The 22,681-nt window shown below is 30.4% G+C and overlaps 1 protein-coding gene across 2 annotated transcripts in view; it reads right to left on the reverse strand.

Annotated features, from left to right (window-relative positions):
• Positions 1–22,681, reverse strand: part of LOC131842474 (G protein-activated inward rectifier potassium channel 3-like) — a 42,819-nt gene that overhangs the window by 16,379 nt on the left and 3,759 nt on the right. For both annotated transcript variants that reach the window (XM_059190999.1, XM_059190998.1), the window contains exon 2: positions 8,364–8,897. In XM_059190999.1, the coding sequence (XP_059046982.1) occupies positions 8,364–8,737 (374 nt within the window). In that variant the 5' untranslated portion in view covers positions 8,738–8,897. The remainder of the gene's footprint in view (positions 1–8,363; positions 8,898–22,681) is intronic.

Below are 22,681 nucleotides of genomic sequence, written 5' to 3' on the forward strand. Positions count from 1 at the left end.
ATCCTAGTAGGTATAGATCATTCCATTAATTATTTTGTTCAAACGAATTCAGTCGTATAAAATTTTATTCCTTCACAAAGTATTATCAGAGTAAAAAATATTATCTTCACAGGTAATCCCAGCTCTACTAATAGACAAGTTAAAAAAAATAAAGAAAACTTTATAAGGAAAAACTATTAGGTACATATACAAATATTTATAGTGGACTAAACAACAACACCTACCTACCTATGCCTATATACGTCCAACTGCAATAATGTACTCAAAAGGGTAAAAAAAATTTTAAAATAAGCGCAGTGATAAAAGATTATCCTCCAAAGGATGGATTGTCCACAACATACTAATAGTGTAGTTATCAACATTTATTTAGAAGTTTTTAATAAGTACTTAAATTAATCATGTTTATTGATTCTCAATAAACTAAAACTACACTATCCCAAATTGAGCCTCGTGCAATGATTGTATATACGATTATAGGCAGAACTTATAGAAACAATTCAATAGTTTGGTCAGTCATTTAGTGGTAGGCACCTACGTCACATATAACGTTGCCAAAAGCAGCCGGACTTGGTACTATAAATTTCCCTTCACAATTTATCTAAATAATAAATATGAGTCTTGGCTTTTATAACCTAGAAATCTCACACTGTGATCTATGTCTTGCGTCATGGTTTTAGACATGGGTATGATATGACGTCATGGAGACGCCATGGAGACAATGCTCTTTATGGTAGAGAACACACTGTTTAATATATATTTATGATTAACAGACATATCATATATCTGCTATGCCTGCGTCTTGGTACCCTTATAAGTATTTAAACCACACTCAAATCAGTTAAAAGTTTCTGAGATTAGCGAGGACAAACGCCCAGTCAGACATACACATTAAAAGTACGTTGATAAAGTCCTACAATAATAGTTTTTCTCATATATCTTTCAGTTTCATTTTTATCATATGTATGATTAAGTATTTATGAGACGCATTTATCCTTACTAATATTATAAATCTTAAAGTCAATTCGTTTCATATAAGTACGTAGTAATTGAAATGAAGAAAGACACGATACTTTTATTCTGGTCAATCAATATATAGCCACCACCAGAACAGTAGAATTTAAGACTTAACAGTCCAATAACCATCCAATATATTTACGAAAAGATTTTATTTTTAAATTGAGTAAGTCACATAATAGAAGACTTGGGTATCTTAATGGATGGATCATGCATTAGAATGTTTGTAACTTTATATGACATTTATAATGCTAAATATGTATCTAGCCAATATTAATTTGAGATGAACTTCGTTCTCAATGAAATAGATCTGAACACTGTTGCCAAGTGATTCCGCATGAGTGGGACACGTGAGTCTGAAATAGATAGTTGTACTCGTTCGAAGAGAATCGTGCGACATTCCCGAATAACGGAGATTTTGTTTCAGGGATATTTGTAGTTTCGCTACTCTCTGAGAGATGGCATTGTGGTTTGGATGACATTTTAAGAAAACCACGTGCAGATAACATTAAGGTGTTTTCTCGATTAAACATTTTTCTTATTCTGTTTGGAACTTGTTGCCGTAGTATATATATATATATATTATTGTTCCGAATTTAAATAAAGTTCATCTGTAGGTCAACGGCACGATGTGAACTGGTTTACACTGTGACTCACGTTTAATTCGAATTAGGCGATGATATACCAATCTACATAATATTTAAATAAGGTACTTTTATGTATATTTGATCGCACTACCTGTGAGAGTTGAGTTTTGCATTGAGCAGTTCTACTTTTAATCATCTTGGCTTCGTCTGCTGCATACTAGTTATTGTTCTGAGATTATTAATGACCTAATTAATTATTTAATGAACAAATTAAGTAACAAATCATATATTGGATGTTATTTATTATCGCTTTTTCTGTATGAGTAGTAAACCAATCATAATTTTTACTTTCTTTTGATCTTAATATGATATCAATCAAAGTTTTGGTTCAATGATAGCATGATTTGTGACCTATATATTCCTGTTTTATGTAAGAATTTCTCCAGGAAATGTATATTCGTTCTAACTAATGAATCAAAAGTACATTAAAGCATTACTATGAAATACGTCGGTACTTTCTTAATGGCATGCAGGATGTGCCAATGAAATCATAGACGTAGTAACGTATTTACTGACGTAGTGAAATACCACAACGTGAACCATAGAAATTTTACGAGCTTCCCTGTTGTACGCTATAATACCTATTATTTTTTTGTTTTCACTAATAGAGTCTTACGATTAAGATTAATTACAGGTTCCAAATATGAAATTAGTTTTTATGTTCAAAGTTCATTTGTCACACCAGTACCTTTGGATGAACCCCAAGTTTTAGTCTTAGTGATTTTTTTAATTAGAGAAAGTCTACGTCTCTAATACTTAGTTAAAATTACATCTATCAAAAATTAGTTTCGTATTCACTGCGAGTCAGAAATTACCAAGTTTAGAAATTTCTTCATTGGTGATTTAAACTTAAACATGTATGTATTAGATAATAATTTAATGTCTTATTTTACATTTTCGTTTCTAACTTAATCCCAAATATTTGTTTTAAAATAACTTCAACATAAGATAAAAACAGGAAAACTCGATAATATTTTTAAAATAACTAATAGCTAAAATGATTACTTTTAACCGAAATCTGTATTCCCTAAGGTGTAAGTATTAATGAAGAGAAACTGACTAACAATACGATACAATACAAATAAAAATAACAAAAGTAATGCACATAATATCGTAAACATTTTAAGTATATCTTGTGTGTATGGAGTCGAGAGTTAATCAAGTATATAAATATATTTTTTCTTAGTAACAACAACATTAGTCATTTAAGCGTTTTCAACTAAAATTTATATTCGTCATTCTTCTAATATATCTATAAAAGCCGTACGTATTATGTAATATGAACATACAAGATACTACTTTATTTAACAGCATTATTCAACATACTTTGCAGTAAAGAAAACTCCGATATCAAACCAAAACTTAATCCAAGAAACAACGCGTTGGATTCAAATCTAACTAACATAATGTGAGCTATCAAGTGGTGTATTCACCACCACATAGACAGTTGACAATGCCTCGGATAGTCTAAGATAATAGTCGTGACGATATTAAAGGCTATGTCTAAAAACTAATACGTGTAAAATATATTAAGGTGAGATTAGTCCAGCCTCAATGCGTTTTCAAGGGGGTATAAGACACCACAGTATTTCAGTAAGTATACTCTAAGTAGTTTACATATGTATTAAAAAATAAACTATTAGGTATGCAAGTAATGATACCCAGGTGACGCCAGAAGTATAATTACTCTTTATTGATCATTGTGTTCAACAGTATGTACATGCTGGTTTTGCTACACTATGAATATATTCAGAGATATATTCAGAGTCATTACTTTATCTACAATAATTGTTGTGTGTATTAAAAGTGATTCATAATTCTATGTGCGTCACGACTCTTGAACAACTGAATTAGTCTGGTCTATTAATTAAATAGTTAGATACACAAAACTTATACACGTAGGTACAATATAATTGAAATAAAAACAATATCTTGTAAATAAGCATTTAAAATTTTACTGACTACTATACTACCATACTGATAATAATATGAGTCTTATTGATACCGAGTGATATTGAATTAGTTTTTAATGGTCATATTGTAACTAAACAAAATTTCTAACAATGTTTGGAAAAAAAATGCAATAGATTTTTTCTACTGTATCCCTCTAATTTAGGTCATTATCATGTAGACATATGTATATATATACAAATATCTCACAGGCACACTGTTAAGCCACCTAAACACGCCAACACCTTAAGAATGAGACGCCTCATTAAAGTCATATACGTTACTTCTGAAATAAAGAATACAGATAAAATTTGTATATTTCTTGTTTTAATATTTCAAAGAACATCATATCATAAGATATTCCAAGAAAATGTTTTGCACATTTATATTGCTTCATCTTCTTGGTACTGTATTGTTAAAATATATCATAGAACAATATAAATAAATTACATATAAATAAAATAAAGTTGCTGTGGCATTTACGTTCGAACCTGTTTGCTCAGGTGATAGTAGACACTATATTACTATTACGTCAAAAACACGTCGTTTTTGCATCTATTAAAATTTTCTACAATTTGAGGTATATTACCTATATATAAACTAAATATATATTTAATATAATACAGTTCGAATTACTTACGAATATTTAAAGATAAAGCAACGGAAGCATATTTGGCTAAGAGCCCGGGTTTTCACCTATAAAATACGCATAGTTACATTAATGAACTTCATTTCATGATTAGGTTTCATGATTACTATAGAAATCCTCTAGATACTAAAAAGGCGATCTTCTAAAAACTTGTAAATAAGAATAATACATCTATAAATATATTCTCTGCAATCAAGGCGAGATGTTATCTTCACAAATAAATTATTAGTTTTACTTTTAGATTTTTCTAGGAATATACATTTTATTTCTAATAAACGCACACTTTTGATCCGTATGATTTTTATGTAATTGGAATGGAAAAACAAGCTGACGGCCCTTCCGATGGTAAGCGATAACAGTTATAGCGACTGTACCTAAAATAAAATATTTTCCAATCAGAACTTATTTAACAATGTAAGTTTAAAGCAACAGTCACTCTTGTTACGGTGTAATATGAAACAGGAGATAAGGCATGGCAGAAAACCGGGCAGCCATAGGGAGTAATATTGCAAACAGGTTATGTACGTGCCTACCCCATGAGTATTAAAGTGGACAAGGTGTCACACGAAGTATAGAGGAAGCTAATGGCCTCGCAAATACATACGTTCTTGGTACAACCGTGATGAGAATTCATACGACATTAAATGTAATATTGATGACCATACGATATACGTTGACGTAGTGACGTATCTACGTATATTGTACTATTTTGTCATCAATATTACTCGGAGATATCTACACAAATGTTTTAATCATTTGCTATTTTAGATGTACTTAATATCATATATTTTATTCCATGTTATAAATAAAATGAGTATTGAAATTAATTAAAATAAATTACGTACGATATTAATTAAAGGAAATATGACCCTCATTGGATAATCCATACAGACTCATCTAGTCCCACGCTAAGCAGAATCTCTATTTATGGGTATTACTAGACAACTAATATAAATACGTTTTTTTTTTAAACACGTACATAATGGACATAGAAAACACTCAGATCAATATAAATAATCATACTGTAATAATAATAATAATCCTCTTTATTCTTGAATACAAAAGTATAAAAGTGTGTACCGTGCGTGGTATCGAACTCCCGATCATCTGCTAAGCATTGAGGCCGAAATTTTTAATAAAAATGCAAATTGTCTTTAAAGATTAAAATTAAATGATTTAAGATATTTTATCTAGTCAATTATGCCATCATCATCAAATTATATATCTTCATAAACATTCCACAACTTCAATACATCATTGTCCCGTGATTCTACGGTAATGTAGATTGAACTATGAATACAAAATATGCTACCGAACAGTGAACTCTCCAGTTTAAATATATATAAAAAATAAGGTATGTATTCACTGTGAAAGAGTTTCGGTAATAGTTTTCCTTATCGTACATCGATAGCCAAGTAAATCACAAATTGCGAATACTGTCGTGTGTCATACAATATACTCGTACTTTGTCCATTTTACTGTCATACTTTTGATTAACGTTTATATATAGATTTAATTGTATTTATATTCCGTTTGTTGTATTTAAAGGTAGTATATTGAAATAAAAGTAAATTACAGACACATAAAATTATGTAGAATAGTATAAAATAATTAAGAATTAGGAGCATAACCATTAATCAGTATGTCTGCAAAAGAAGCCATTTTGTAGTTTTTTTTATTTTTCCCGCGCAAACGTAATGTGCCACAGATGCAGAATATTGCACGGTGAACAGTGGCAATAGGATAGCTGTATGCGCAATGTTAATACTATGAGTATTAACAATGTACATAAACAGAATTAAAGGACTAAAAACCAGACAGAGTAAAATGTAAAAAAAGAATTAATACCTATGATTTTTTTTACTTTCAATTGATATTACCAAAGACTGCATTAGCACAGACACCTATTCATTGTTATCGAAGCATTGTTTCGGCTAGTGCGGGCGTCGTGTTTCCGGCAAATCATTGCGATTTGTATATGAGGACGTCCGTTTCCTCTTTGCAAAATTTTTGCATACGATGAGAAAGTTATCTGCCGAAACGGAAGAGCCTTTTATGCGCGATCATTAAGATTTATGTCCCGTATATGACGGCTATGACGCGATTTCATCGATGCATTGTATAATGAAGGTACAGGCATTTTTTTGTTGATTGAATTTTAATAGAACCAATACTGAAAATGAATATATCGTGAGCAAGTAGGTATTGATCGATGGTATAAATATAAATTTCCTGTATTTTCAATAAAAAATTATGCGGATCAATAATTACATAAATATGTATAGTATATACCTTCACGACTATTTTCTCAGATTGGAAGGTCTGAGGCATTATCAACTAAAAATACATTTTCTAGGTATTTTTCAAGGTGGGAAGGTATGAACATGTATCTATTTATTGGATTTTGAAATAGGTGTTTTCATCAACGTATTGTCTATTAGAAATATAAATTGGCGTAGTTTTTATTTATCAACCATATTAGATTTTCAATTCGGTTAGAGTTAGATTCCAAATCAGCAACCACTAGGCCACAACGCAGTGAAACTATTAATTGTATTAAAAATTTCAACGGTTCATCATAACCCGTTTTTTAGTGTAGCGTTATAGTTTTCTACATATTTTTGTCATGACCAACTGCGAAACCCTATACATATCGAAGCGCGAAGGTTGTTAATAATCTAGAAGGTTACCGGGTGAATAATAATTACTGGAGGGTCGATGGAAATGCAATAAAGCGTGGCGACCGCAGATGAAGCCATGGTGACGTCAGTGCTCTTGACCTCTTATTTTCCAATAAGAATTCCTTACTGAAGCCATGAGGCACGCAATGGAATACATTATAAATTCATCACTATTCTTTATGTTCTATTATACATAATAATACGTATCATAATGAAGAGATATTTATGCAAATTATTTTAAACTTTCATTGTCAATATGGCAAATAAATGTTCAAAATTTTAACAAATTCCGGAAAACCAATTGCTTTAATGCATTTAACATTTCACGCATTTGGAGGCATTTAGTAGACAGACAGCACAACTTCTGTGGAGTCCGCTAGTTTATATATTTACATCCATTAAGATATCACAGCAATGGTTTTTCAGATACTGCAAATATTAGTTAAATATACGTACATGCGTTGTACAGCCACGTACAGCTAACCGTATATGGCCAATTTAATACTAGTACCGTTGCAATCTTGCGGTCATAACGAACAATCTGATGATGCTTACTTAGTGTTTGAGGTAGCCATCGCTACAATACTAATGTCACAGACTCCAAGAGCCATTATCGTATATAAAGTTTTTTGTATGGTAAAAATGCGCGATAAAATTATATGTAATATAAAAAAGGCATGACAACTCAATAGAACGTTGCTTGCCAAATGAAGAGAGTGACAGATTACCGACCGAACCCGTGGATGCGACAGCGATGGACTTTAAATTGCACAAGATGTGAATTATAATTAAATTCAACTGGTATTTGTAATGCTTTATACCACAGATACCTACGAGAAAACTAGAAAATATAAAACTTGCTTCATTATTTATTAACTGTGTTAAGAAGGAACTGTTGAAAGTTATACCAGAGGTAGATTGCAAAATTCGTCTGCATATGTATCTCAGTCTAAACTCAGTCAAATAGCAGCTGGCTTTGTAGGAATATTTTTATGACGACATTAACAATAAAATTTCTAGAATTATCCCCTACCTATTGTAGCATCAAAATATCTCCGAACACAATTTAAAATTTGTAGTTTAATAAAAGAGTTTTAACAAAAATACAAGATTAGCTATTTTACTGTAATCTGATAGAACTAAGCTGAATAAGCAACTTTTTGTCATTTATTGATGTAAGAAAAAAAGTCATCATTTTTGTACTTTCATACAGAAGATTAGGATCCATTGTCTTTTACATCGTGTATAAACTATTACTTCTATTTTTGGATGTTCATACAAACATCAAATAAGCTATGTTTTAAATTCGTAAGGACGCTATTTCTCTTCCGTATATTTGGTAGAACAATAGCCAAATCTTGAGTTGGTGTAGTAATAAATATAATAAAAATAATGACTTATTAATTATTAGTAGTAACTTACCTAAGAAGGAGATTGAGGGAGCTATCATTTCTGGTCGTTGGCACGTCCTTTACGCTGGATGGTTCGCTGCGAACACCTCGAAGAGAAAGCCTCAACTGCCGTGGGATGGAGCTGAGAAGGCCGTTACTACTATTCCTGCGCGGGTCTCTCCAACTCTTGGACCTCGTTAACTTGTTAGCCTCCAAGTCCGTAACACGAGGATGTGATGACACCTCATCTTTGGAAACTATCGCATTTGTTGCATTCGTTTTGATTATAGTAGGAACAGTTGACTTAACGTCTCCCAACAACTTCTCAAACGGCGAACCAAAGTCCTCTTCCGAAATAGTTTCGAAGCTTCTCGGGCCTACGGACGACGTTGTTTTGTCTGACATTGTGAAAATTCTAAAGGGACAAATAGGGCGATACGGAACGTAGCACTACAGATACCTACAGGGCACTTCGTCACTTTGGATTTTTAGTTTCTTGACAACACTTCACTCTTATCATAATATCCATTTGTAAATCATAATGTTTGGGGTAGAAATGTTGACACTGAAACAAAAGAGAAATGCATTATTAATTATATGGTAACCTACATGAAAGTAAGGATGTATCTCTCTATTAACAATTAAATGAAAGTACTTATCTATGAAATAAAAGCTAGAGTATATAATTTACCAAATTATAAAAATTATATTGCGAAACCATTTCGTTTTGAAAGTATTGTAATTTGTTTCTTGAGAAAGTGTTCTACTTTTACTTTGCTGAAACTGCTACGGAATTAAATAGAAATTTAAAATATATTAAAAATATTCATATAGAAGGTGGATTTCAATTACCAAATACAACATACGATTGTCCGACAGTCACGGAAGACTAGACGACCGTCTGAAACTTCACTATTTATAAATCAAACACTATCTATTGTTTTAAGAGAAAGGCAGATAAACCTAGACAACTCTTTTATAAACATATATATCAAGTTCCACTTAATTACTAGATGGACGTACATTGGCTTTGTTTAACTGCCAATTAGACTGAAATAGCGACGAAAATAATAAGCTGATTTGCATTTAGAAATTCACACGTTGCACTTTTTTAATGCATATATAAGAATTAATTTTGAGATGTAAATTTCTACTCGTATAATATACTAATCTTATATCTATGTATTTATTTTGTTACAAATATATTAATATAAATACATTATTATTATTATTTATTACTATTTCAAAGAGTTTATGACATACACAATAATGCTGCCTATCATAAGCCATACTGTCCTAGTTAAAACGTTCTTTCCCATGTTGAAAATTAGCGGTACATTTTTTGCTATTGTAAGTATAATTTAATTGCTCTTAATGATAACGACGATTTTCGCGAAAGTGTAACGTGTTCCTAATGTAAGGTTCGTACCTAAAGAGGAAACCTCAAAGTGAAAGTGGATCAACTTAATATACCCTGCACTATAATTATACCTATTATAGCAGTACAGTACAGAACAGAACTTTTTTATCTTATGTGGAAAGTTCTTGAAGAATATCATAGATTTGTTTAAAAAATTACTGCTTTATTATGTGGCTATGAGCATAAGTATCAACACTATTGCAATCGTGGAACTGGTTTAGTTTTTTAAGGCAATTATAAAGGTAATACGAAAAGATATTATCTTATTAGACTGTCGTCAGTTCGACACAAAATATAATTAATTTATTATGCGATTTCATATCATTTCAGTATGTTTAGTTGAATTTAAGTAAATTATTATGATGTCATTGTGAGCATAATAGCTCTAATAGTAGTCGCTAAAATGAACGCGTAAATGAACACACGGAACAAATTAATTTGAGACGTGTAATGACGAATTCATTTCAACTGTCTGAATTTCTTACCATAGCTATACATACCTACATACATACATATATATACCTACCACAATTTCAATAGCTGCAATTTTTTTAATACATAATCTTTTTGTTTCTTTAGTTTGTATTATATTCATATACATATCTTAATATGCCTGGTTTATTTTAGGATAAATAAGGTATAACCACAGTACAAATACAAAACTGTGTTGTGTGGACTTTAATTTTCTACAAAATATAAAAACTAGATATCGTTGTTGGTACTATATTCATATAAGTGTAATATATATTTTCATATACCTATTTGGTGACATAATGTACCAATTGATAAATATAAGTATTGAAAAATGTTATGCAACTAAAGAGATAAAGACTTTTAAGAACTGCTATTACAAGTAATGAGGTCTTTCATGCTTACCAAATTTTCTAATGATTTCAGATTGGACAGGTATCATATGGTGCAATAGACTGTAACAAATGTAATAGATGTTGCTGTTGTTATAACACAATGAGAGTATTTTATTAACGAAAAAAATATATCACCCCAAGATACATGAAAGACTTTGTATTGAAATTTATGACTGTAATTAAACTTGTCGGTCGCTTCAAAACTATTAAGTAAATATATAGATATTAATTACATCGATTTTTTAAGATATATCATTGTACGTTGTATCATTGAATCTGTTTTATGTACACGATATTTAGTGAAATCTCTGTTACAACAATTATAACATAAGACTTCTTATCAATTATAACATAAGTCTTCAACTGAAATAATCTGAATTTTATAATATACATGCATTTTTCATATCAATGTCGTAATCAAAAATGGTGTTCATAGGCAGGCCAATTTCAGTGAAATAAGATATTCCAAAATATTGATGATATATGTCTAATCCTTCTGGGACGCATAAATTCGGTATAGGTTTGGTGTACCAATGTAAAAAATAGTTCATAGAGTAGGTCTACTGACCGGAAGGCGTTTCAAAATTAGAGTAACATTATACGATGGGCCGGCCCGTGTTCAACTCAGCAATATGGGGCCGTTATATTTTAGAAGCATGCGTCTGCCAAATGTCCCGCAGTACGCGAATGTGGGTCAATGCTCCAGAGATCAAAACTTATTCATGGACCAACGCAGTCTTAGGTTCAAGATTTTCAAAGCCAAACTTGTATTGGCAATGTACGCATTGACCTCGCGAAGGTGCTTCGTACATACGTAATTAATTGTTTAAGACTGGCCCGTATCTAAAATTGAATACTTCCGTCTTTGTACCCAAACTCAATATAGTATTCTAAAAATAAAATTATTTATACATATATGAGAACAAATTTAGGATATCCTTTATAAATCTAAAAAATATTATTATTAGTCTGGTAACGGATATCCTAAATTAGTACATCTTATTGATTGAATAAATTTATTGATTAATTACAACTAAACAGTGTGATTGCAGTATATGTATTCTGTGATTGCGGTTAATGTTATTATATGTACTTACTAGGTAACAGGGAGTTATTTCGAGGCCAACAAGTTTACAGTTATATTATATTGTTGTAAATATAGCATGTAATGAACTATGCACAAATAAACAAGTTGATCTGGAGATTAAAGATGAGAGATTTAATGAGGAGTAACAGCAACAGTTCGTGCTGAATTAATTACTTGTTTGGCGTCTTTGTTTACACAAGAATTATCATATTCATCACGGTCGGATGTAATTATTCGATATTAAAGTTGATATTAGCATAGTAATCTGTTGGAGATCCAGATTGTTATGGAAGTGCAGTGTGTGCAACGTGATGAATTGTCATGTGTATGAACGCAATAAATATCTTAATGTGTGTTTATTCGCCTGGTTTGCTATACAATCAATCATCACGTTTTATTAGTTACCAAAGGATGACTTTATACAAAGTCGTGTGCAAAGTACAAAGTACGAGTACTTAACGATTTCTGCTAACAAGTAGCTCGTTAACTCTAGGTGAAATGTAGCTACGAATTATAAAATACTCGTAGATACTGTAAAGTATTTTTATAAATGCCTCAGGGGGTGAGGGAATTGTTAGTACCAATTACTAACAATTCCAATAGTGATCGTATTGCTAATAAATGATGTATGTCGTTAGGTTAACTTCTGCCCAATAGGGCAAATATTTATAAACCATCGTGCTTAATTCCTGGTAATTTGGTCACGATGGCCCAACTAATCAACTTACATGCTCATGCTATCACCTTCCACTGATATATCTACTAGTGTATTGGTTTAGCTCAGAGAGTGCACCATTCTATTACCATATATAATAAATATGCCTTTATAAAATAATAATAAATAAACAGCTGATAATATGACAAGATACCGGGATATTGACATTACAAAAGTGAGGACTTCTTATCACAAATTACTTCAGTTATTACGCGACCTGAATGACTTCTATAGTTCAATTCAGTCGATACTCAGCACCTTGAAATTGTTGATAAAACCCTATTTAAAGCTACCGTTACTAGGGTTCACATTTATACTACGGTTGTACTTACCTATTTACTCATATATCTATAATATGTTGACCTCCTTTACATGTTAAATGCTCCAATTGTACTACAATGTATACCATGACTAGCTTTGCTTTGTGGTTTCAACTGCTGTTTAATTTTGACCACCCTCGTTTCCTCAACTTACTTAATTGTATAGCATCATATGATGATGTTATTGCTTTTTTGTTTAATGTTAATTTTAAGTTGTATTTTTCTTTTAACGGTTTTTTTATCTCACATAGTGCCATTGCTAGCAATGTTCCATTACCATTCCATTTCATTTGAAGTCGACTTCCGTGTGGTAGCCTAGAAAACATCGTAATTATCACGTAATCCTGGTGAATTTGTCAGTATGGATTAATTAAATTAACTCCATGCTCACCTTATCTTTCAGCTAGCATATGTATACCGTTAACATAGACGGGTGTACCATTCCATTAACTCCCATTAAAAAAATCCCTCTGACGTCCACAAACTCTTCAGCTTTGTATAGATGTAGGTATAAATATTTTTTTGTCCACAGCAACGAATAACTAACGGAAATTCTAACGTGACTCTATTTCAGAATCTAATCAAAATACTTTTTATCGCCAAACAAAAATCGTGCGATCATTCGATGTCATTTAAATTTAAATTGATCCTTTAAATATAGAAATATAAATGATATTATATATTATTTTCATATCGAGAATATATTACACATTAATTGACTTGGTCACAGGTTGACTTGACATGATGCTGTAATATTATGAGCAGAAAAATCTGTCTACCCGCTGTCTTAGTCATTTCTATTACACCGTCACTACTACTGGAAAACACTCGATAGTCACGACAAAACAAAAAAGAAGAGAAATAAGAAAAACACATTCACTGTATCACTTACAAATGTTTGAAGTACACCTAGTTTCTTTTCTAAAATTTTGATATTTATTTTCAATGGCTTTATTCACCATTCATGTGATAGAGTTTCGCAGATAATATTGTGACAATGTATGTGTGTATGTAACGTGTGATTTGTCTTGAGAACAGTATAATCTAGTCTTTTTTATAATGTCAGCGAAACCAATAAGAATTACGTATTGATTTGCAACTTTCTGTTTTATCTTGTCAGTAAAATTAATTTTTCATCTCATTTTTCTTTAATTACACATTAGTGTATCTCTATAATATTATATTAATATAACGATTTTTTTATGTATAATACTTTATTCAAAGGACATTAATATCAGTAAATTTAATCATTTATTTAGATATATTAATTGACTGATGTGAAACATAACCTGTTTTTCTATATCCCAAACAATATACATATGTATGCCGAATGACGTGAGGATTGGTTAAGCCGGTAATGTGCCAAGAGGTAACAAACAAACTCACTTTCACATTTATATTGGTAAGGAAAGGATTCGAAAGTGGGTTCGTTGCAACCTGTCACCTTAACGGCTTAACAAATCGTCATATTTGTCATACCAGTACATATATAATTATCCTAATCTAATAACTGGAAACCTAATTGACACGGAGAAGTAATTAATGTAATTGAAAGAGAAAAAAGCTGACGATCTACCTTTTGGTTACTGATTACCGGCCCTATATACATGAACAGCATTACAGACATCACGTTTTCATGTAATATCATGATCATGCTTCTTATACAGTAATTTCACAGTCATCAACCGAAGCATATCTTACAAAGGAAACTGCTTGGAGGCAAACAATTTTTTACATAGTCTACCTAATAACACAAGTCACGTGAAGTTCCGGGCACTCAATGAAATTAGGTTACGTAATCGTCAGCATTGTAGTATCATCTATTTCAGGTAAATTGAGATTTATAAACTGTAATTAAATTAAACTTAATGTCAACATCTCAAGATTTATTTTGATCAAGTTTTTAAATAATTGCAGACGTATCAGATTTCGGGTTTATTTTCCGTTTTCTGTCTCCTGTCTGAAAATAAAGCTATGTATATTCGAAAGTGTGAAAGATAAACAGAACAACGGCCCAAAGTTCATTCACCGGCACTTCGAGATAAAATACCTAATGACTAAGCAGTACCATTCATGATCTCGTTTTTTAGAACACAAAATTGGTAGATACATTTTTTATTATTTATAAAAAACGCGACGTTGCCAATTTACCCCAAGTACCTATTCACATACATTTACAGAAGCTATTTACGATGCATTAGCAGGTTGGCCAGTGTTGGCTATTATACTTCTTCTAAATTAATATAAAGTGTGAATAAGCATGTAGTTGCCAATTTTATTGGATATTCTATAATGATTACCTAAAATAAGAATCGAAATTAAGATTTCTTTTAATTAACATGATATAATTATTTAAGGGATAGTGATATATTTTTTTATTTATAAATAATAATGTATAATTTAAATATCATAATAATATTGCTCTGCCGAATTAACGACTAATAAAGAACAGGAATACATATAAATTATATACTAACAAATTAAATCAGTCTAATTTGCTACTAAGATATGCGCAAATTGTAATTAATTAAAATTAAGTATTTTAGAAATAACCTAAGCCAAATAAAAATTTAGATAAAAAGTCAATGTTCATTATAATTTACCGATAAAAAAAGGACACAGCGTAAATATTTCAGTAAATTTTTAATTGGGCATATCAACAACGATTGCCCATAACTTACTGTGACGTAAAACAATGGTAACGCGATGATAAGCGCTAACCTTGATGACATTTGTCTATGGATGACTAGAAGTGAAAAGCCAAAATGTTAGTTAATTAAAAGCACAAGATATTTTCCTAATAATTTTATTACGGAAGTGAATAAGTTCGATGAATAATTTGTTAGAAACACTACGTGTGTATTAGTTAGTAAAGTAGTAAAGTATGTGTTAGTTACATTATGATACTAAAGAACACAGAATAACAGTTACAAATATTTGTAGTTATTTTTAACGCGCAATATTATATATCCATTTTTTTAGATATCTATTTTTATTAAAAGATAAAACGTAGAAATAATATTTGTCATTGTTGCTAATAAGTTTAAGTTTAACCCATATCCAATAGACCTGCTCCTTCTATTTTCCTCTATAGACTACATCTATCGAAAGAATCATTTCAGATTACGAAGCCTGTATAGGAGCCTCTAATCTAAAAAAATAACTAAATTAATTACGAGTGATAAGATAAGATAATAATACACTAAACATCTTAAAATTCTTTTACATAATCATAACTTTGAAAATAGAGTGAAAAGTGCTTCATTGTACCTTTAAACAAACTAATTCATGATTCAATGAACATAATGTATGTGGAACAACGCTTTAAATTAAACTAACCTACTTTACATAATTGCAAATTAGTTTGACATTATAGTTATACACCAGTAAATACGATAAATGATAAGAACAAACGTATGATATTATACTTATTTCATTTTATGTAAAACAACGTGTGATAATCTCATGAAAAAATTTAAGTATGTGGTGTAGGTAACAGATACTAATTAGTGAGTACTCCGTAATAAGCGATCATGATATGGGTTTGTAGGAATGATAGTGACATGACGAGAATACCAGCATAATTTTATAATTACTGCCGCTACTGTAATAAGGGACTACAAATGTGTCTATTAAGGATAGTACCTGCATACAAACATGTTGCAAAAAATAAAAAAGGTTTAATTTTTTTAAATTCCCTTGCTTAGGTTTTAAAGGGATAATATTGTATTGTAATAATATATTGAAAAAATAACAGATTTTTAATTATTTGTGTATATTTTATTAATATTAGAATATTAGATTAGAAAATATATAAATGTAGAAAATTATATATATATATATATATATATATATTATTTTCTACATTTCTTTCAACCAATATTAGATAATATTAACAATACTTATAATATGCTAATTAGTCGCAACATATCTAGTTACGTTATGTTTGTGTGGTTTATACGTAGGTATGTGTACCCGTATCAAATATTTAAAATTAAAATATTTGCAGGGTCATACGAGTATTGCGTCGATGGAAAACTTTGACAACTAGGACTATATTGCGTATGAACAACAAAATAGGATAAGGTGCAAATTTACTATTTCTAAATAAATACATATTCGTGGATACATTATACAGTTCTACCTATACCCATCCAAACTAAGCGAAGCTTGTGCTACGACATCTTTAAACTGTTTTTTTTTGTAATTACTGTATATTAAGCACATAATATACATATAAAATATATACACTAGTAGGTATAAATGCCACTAGTTGAACTCGCATTTACAAGTTATTGTATTGTACGCAATCGAACTACGACTATTGATGAAATAGGTGTGTGGTGACTATATACCACCGAGGGGAATAGTCAGTCGCGTGGGAGCATTTTCTATTAATATGAATCTCAAAAATGGTAATACCTTCTGTAGGTCAGTAATAAAATGTGAAAATAACGAATACACGTATTCGTCAACTATTAAATTTAGAATCGTAATCTTAATGCTAATTAAGGGATAAATAAAACAACCCAATTTCTCCTCTGACAGTAAATGAGACGAGTTCGCAAAAAAATTAATTGCAGTGCGTGTGTTTGAATTGTAATTGCATAAAAATCGTAAACTGGACACAACAAGAATCGTGTTACGTTTCATGTGAAACACTGTTGCTACGCAGCTTAAGTGAGTTGCAGTTGCCATGTCGCCCATGTAAATTGCAGTTGCTAAGTGTGACTATTCTGGAATGTAAATGGAGTTTATGATTGTGTTTCTAAACATTTATAGAACCGAATGAATCATTACTTTAGAATCCATAAGCTTTCTTAAAGCTTTTAGATCCACAATAAAACTATGTAGAAGAAGAAAATAATTAATACCCTGCAGTGGAAGTCTCCACGGCAAATAATAGTATATATTAATAGGAATATAAAAAAATGTCCTCGTTAAATTAATCAAAACTTAAGAGATTCTAAATTGTATCAATAACTTTGGGATTGAGAATTACTAGAATTATTTTTTCTGTAAAAGTATCCAGGAGAAGACTTTCTATAAAGTTGTCCATTTGGTTATCTCTGTCTTATCTATCAGCTATCATGCAGCTTTGTAAATTGGTAAGATATCACATTGAATGAAATTAAGAGGCATGATAATTACAGAGGCATAACATTTTAGTCCACTCGAAAGGTCATGCATGAGAGGTATCGTGGGCGGCACATGATGTGTTTGGACTCCAAGTAACTTGTAAATTTCCAAGCCTTGGAGATACATATATACAATAGTTGTCATTCAGGAGACAACAAGTTAGTCATCAGCTTGTTTGCCATTCCAGTTACATAGAATCCTATATAAAATCCTATTATAAATAGTTAAATAATATGTTGATTAAGTCAAAGGAAGGAAACTTACATAATTCAATATGGGTATTTCTACAGTCCTTTTTATCAGAATATTTGTTACAGATTTCCTGTAATTATGAACACGTGGTAAAAATGATCTACGACAATATTGTAAATTCAAACTAATGTTGCTTGCTTGTAGCAGGAAATTATAAATATATTTTTTTCTAAAAATATTAAATAGAATTTTAATATCCTCCATCTATTAAAAACTAGATAATGAGCGAATAACAGAGTTGTATATTTCATTTCATCAGAATTTTTGGATTACTTCTATTAGTAGGTTGCAGGTATTCAAAAAATGATCTTTATCCATATTTTCGTCACTTACACTGATCATCGACATTATTGTTTAATTGCTGGGAAGCGTCGTAAAAGTAACACTTCGGTATTCAATACCAATGAGGTGCTAAATGGCGTCCTTAAAGGCAAGGAAAATGACGACCTACTCTTTGTTAACTTATGTCGATGCTCCAACGTTAATAACTTATATTGTTTGCTTACATACCGAATAATATACACATTTAGAATTGTAAATGTTTATCCAATATTTATATTTTTATTATAAATACTTCTTCAATGGCCAAACCAGGTATTTACGATACTTTACAAATAATATTCAATAGAGACGCTATAGTTAAGTAGTTAATTTCCTGCACGTCCAATTGGAATTCTAATCTTTCTTTATTAGTACTAAAATGTTTATGTAGTACCCTCGTAGTAATTCTAATTTAATAAAAGTGTTTAGTGCTTAATTATATGTTTTATTTCTTTAAACAAAATACCAAACAGGCGACGGCCCATCTGGTGGTAAGTGCCTACCGTTACCTATTAAGAGCGTTATGGATATATATATATATATTTATTTATTAAAACTTTAATGCACAGATACACAAATAAAGGTGCACATAGCGGACTTAACACCTAGAGGCATTTTCTCCCAGTCAACCATAGGGCAAACAGAGTTTCATGTGGACATTCATATATCATAATATGCCACCCGTAACACCCCTCAAGTAGAACTCCAAGAGAACTAAATTATTATGCTTTTATACCCTGTAATTTAAATGTTATATCTAAGCCAGCAATCGAAATACAGCTTACAAAGAAGCTGCTTTGCGACCAACTGAAATGGGCGAGAGAGAGGTACTCATGCAGATGAGTTTACAAAGTCTATCTCTGGTGACTAATTTGTAAGAATTAAATATGACTGATATATATATAATTAATTAGATACGATTTGGTGAACCTGTCATTCGATGTTACTTTAAAATATGATTTTTAGCTTACATACATGCCCATTCCATATGTCAATCAAATCACAATAAAAATTACAATATTGAGAACGTGGAACGTAATTACCATTATTACTACGTTCAATACCCATGGGAGTTATAATCACAATATAATGGGCCTATAATTTTCTAGCTCCATGGCTTTATGCGCACCCAACTAAACGTACCTATCCGCAACTGTTTATCTTTTTTTTAATAATTATTGTCAAGGTAGAACTATCCTCTGTACGACATTTTACTAATATCATAATATGTGACTTTAAATGAAGTTTCTGAATTCGTATTTATTCCTATAACCTATCTATGTTATGCTGCGTTATACATCGCCAATGCTGCACTGTTGATAAATACTTTTTCCTCGATTTTTTACATCCAAGTTATTCTTATATAAATGTTGTCACTCACTGATATAGATTTTTTTTGCTAAACGAAATTTTAAATCATCGCGGCTCTTATACTTGCACTTACTTTATGTACACACTTTGTTGAATTAGTTCTGTAAGATATTCTACAACAACAAACTTCTTCCGGCACAAATAGTACGTAAGGTATAATATACTTATAGTCATACAGAGGACATTCAACATATTTTTTCTCTTTTATGTATTTTCAAATAAATGAAGACAGGGTCAATTAGAGAGCTAAAGTTTCTAGTGGTCTAAACAACTAAAATACAAAATGGCGCATCAACTGTACAATATTACTTTTATAGCTATTAAGAATATGAGACGGAGCTGTTGGCATGATTAACTATTTAATTAAATACATTTAGTTTTAATTGAATTGCTGTCATGGAGACTAACTGATCCAAGTACCTTTGACTTATTTTGTGACAACAATATATGCGTGGATTTTCGAGTATTAATATTAAAATTCTGAGTGTGAAATAGCCGAATTTTTATGCGAACTTATACCCCATTTCATACCTTCTGGTCTCATTATCTGTGTGGTAATAGAGTACGAAACATTCTGTCGCTACTTCTCAAATTTAGAATACTATAACAAATTAAACAAAGCATGTAGTAAAATCTGAACAAAGTCTTCCATCAATCCCAGTCCTATGTGAGAATAGTAGGTTAAATTCTCCATATATGAGAGGAGACCAGTAACAACTTTGAGAATAAGTATTTTTTACTGATAATATAAATTAAACAGACAAAAAATTAAAAGTGATAATAAAGACGACAACTAGTGTAATTCTGATAAAATTATGCGCAAAGTACAATGTCTAATTTAAACCACACAAGTTGTTTAACTCTAACTAGTAGTTCACTAACTAAAGAGTTATGTTTATATTTTTTTGTTCAATACTTGTAGACATAAACATTGTGATACGAACAAATTTACTCATGCTATGATTTAGAATATCCAAAAGGCATTACAGTAAAAAAAAATTGTTGATACCATCTGATATTATCCTTCAAACAAACATGGTTTTAGAATGTTACATGTAAGTTTACTATCTCCTTTTGACCCTGCATTTAGAGACTGAGTATAATTAAATTTTGAATCTTAAAAAATAATAAAAAATGTGATGATTTATAATGACTGCATTAAAAGTCGTTTTGTTATTAATTAATAATTAATTTTGTTGCGTATATAGTTCTATCACTTTAGTTTTTATATTCACCTTTATATACTAGTATAGAACTACATAGGTTGTCTGCATCTTTGTCCATAACTGTGGTACTTTCGGAATACAAATGTATTATGCTATATAATAGTTATATAGACGTTTCACTTCAATCAAAAGATAATCAATCATAGACGCAATTTAATAATTGAACCGCTTCATAAATTCAAGCTCATAAACACCAACATCGAACGCGTCGTGTTTGTTTTGATATAGCCACTAATGTATACATTTCATTATGATAAATATTTTATTTTCAAAGTATTTTAATTTAATTTTATTATAAATGTATATATTTTATACTTATTATTATTAGTACATCTGGTATAGTAGTCTCAAACTGTCTTTTTTACTCAATGCAGTTAGCTATGCTTACGTCACTTTTTAATTATTCATTGAGGACTAGGCCATTGCATTGTTTAATCATCAATTTTAGTATACACATTCGTCATTTTATATGCTGATATTTTTTATACAACCATATTGTTTAGAAATTACACCCAACACTTGTGCATATATAATATAGGTACAAGTAAGTTATAAATAATTTGTAATTTTACAATTATATTTTTACATTGGTAATAGTGTCGTATGTCATATTAATTCCGAATCTATTTTATAATTTCCTGATAGTTTGGAATAATTTTTATATTAATTTTATAGCAGAACCTATCTATTATCTATTTCATTAAAGATCATTATCTGTATTTCCAGGATTAAACGGCTAAACGGATCTTAATGAAATTAAAATACATGAAATGTATTAAAAAGAGTAGACAAAGCGACGGGAAACAGCTACTTTGTTACAATGATCAAACAAAGTAGGTATATACCTCTTATTACTAGTAATGTTTTTTGTGAGTTAGACAGAAGATATTTTTAGGCCTGGTGATCCATTATACAGGATTTTCGGATACGTAGTATAGGCACCAGTCTCCACAAATTTGCATTTTAACATTAAATTCATATACCCAAATGGCTCTGTCACACTTAAATTGTGTGAATACTTTGTGGAGAAAAGTATTTATTTTGTGTGAAATGATAATGGAAACAGAAGAAAAAACCGCATCTTCATCAATTGTCTGCCTAACTGTCTACTGTGTGTATATGAATATATCTCTTTCTCGCGAAAACCAAAAAGCATTTAATGACTCTACCTCTGAAGAGACAGGAACCATACGATGACATCTTTAATACTTTAATATATAACGTTGTACTCTTTGGTAGTTGATTCATTTTAAATATATATTTAAAAATCTATAACAATATAATCTATGACAATTCTAAGCAATTCTTTACGTAATCAATTAGATAGAAATGATATACATACTATAGATCTACATACACGTGATTTCCATCATGAAAATATGTATTACTACTTTTCAATGTAAAAATAATGCTTCAGAATTGAATTACCAATATTTTAGTCATTCTAAATTTACGTAAAAACGTAGGTAATGTTTCGATTACGAAATGGGGAAAAATATTTTTGTCAAATATCGTTCTTGTCATTGTACAAGGAAAATAAACAAAGAGGTTTTTATACGTTTCGGATGAACAGCTGAGAAATAACGAAATCAATATGAAACAAAAAATATGACAGTTCATGGAATTTCATTG

The sequence above is a fragment of the Achroia grisella genome, unplaced genomic scaffold (genome assembly GCF_030625045.1).
Source record: "Achroia grisella isolate CSIRO2021 unplaced genomic scaffold, CSIRO_AGI_Agris_v1 utg241, whole genome shotgun sequence".
Classification (NCBI taxonomy): domain Eukaryota; kingdom Metazoa; phylum Arthropoda; class Insecta; order Lepidoptera; family Pyralidae; genus Achroia; species Achroia grisella.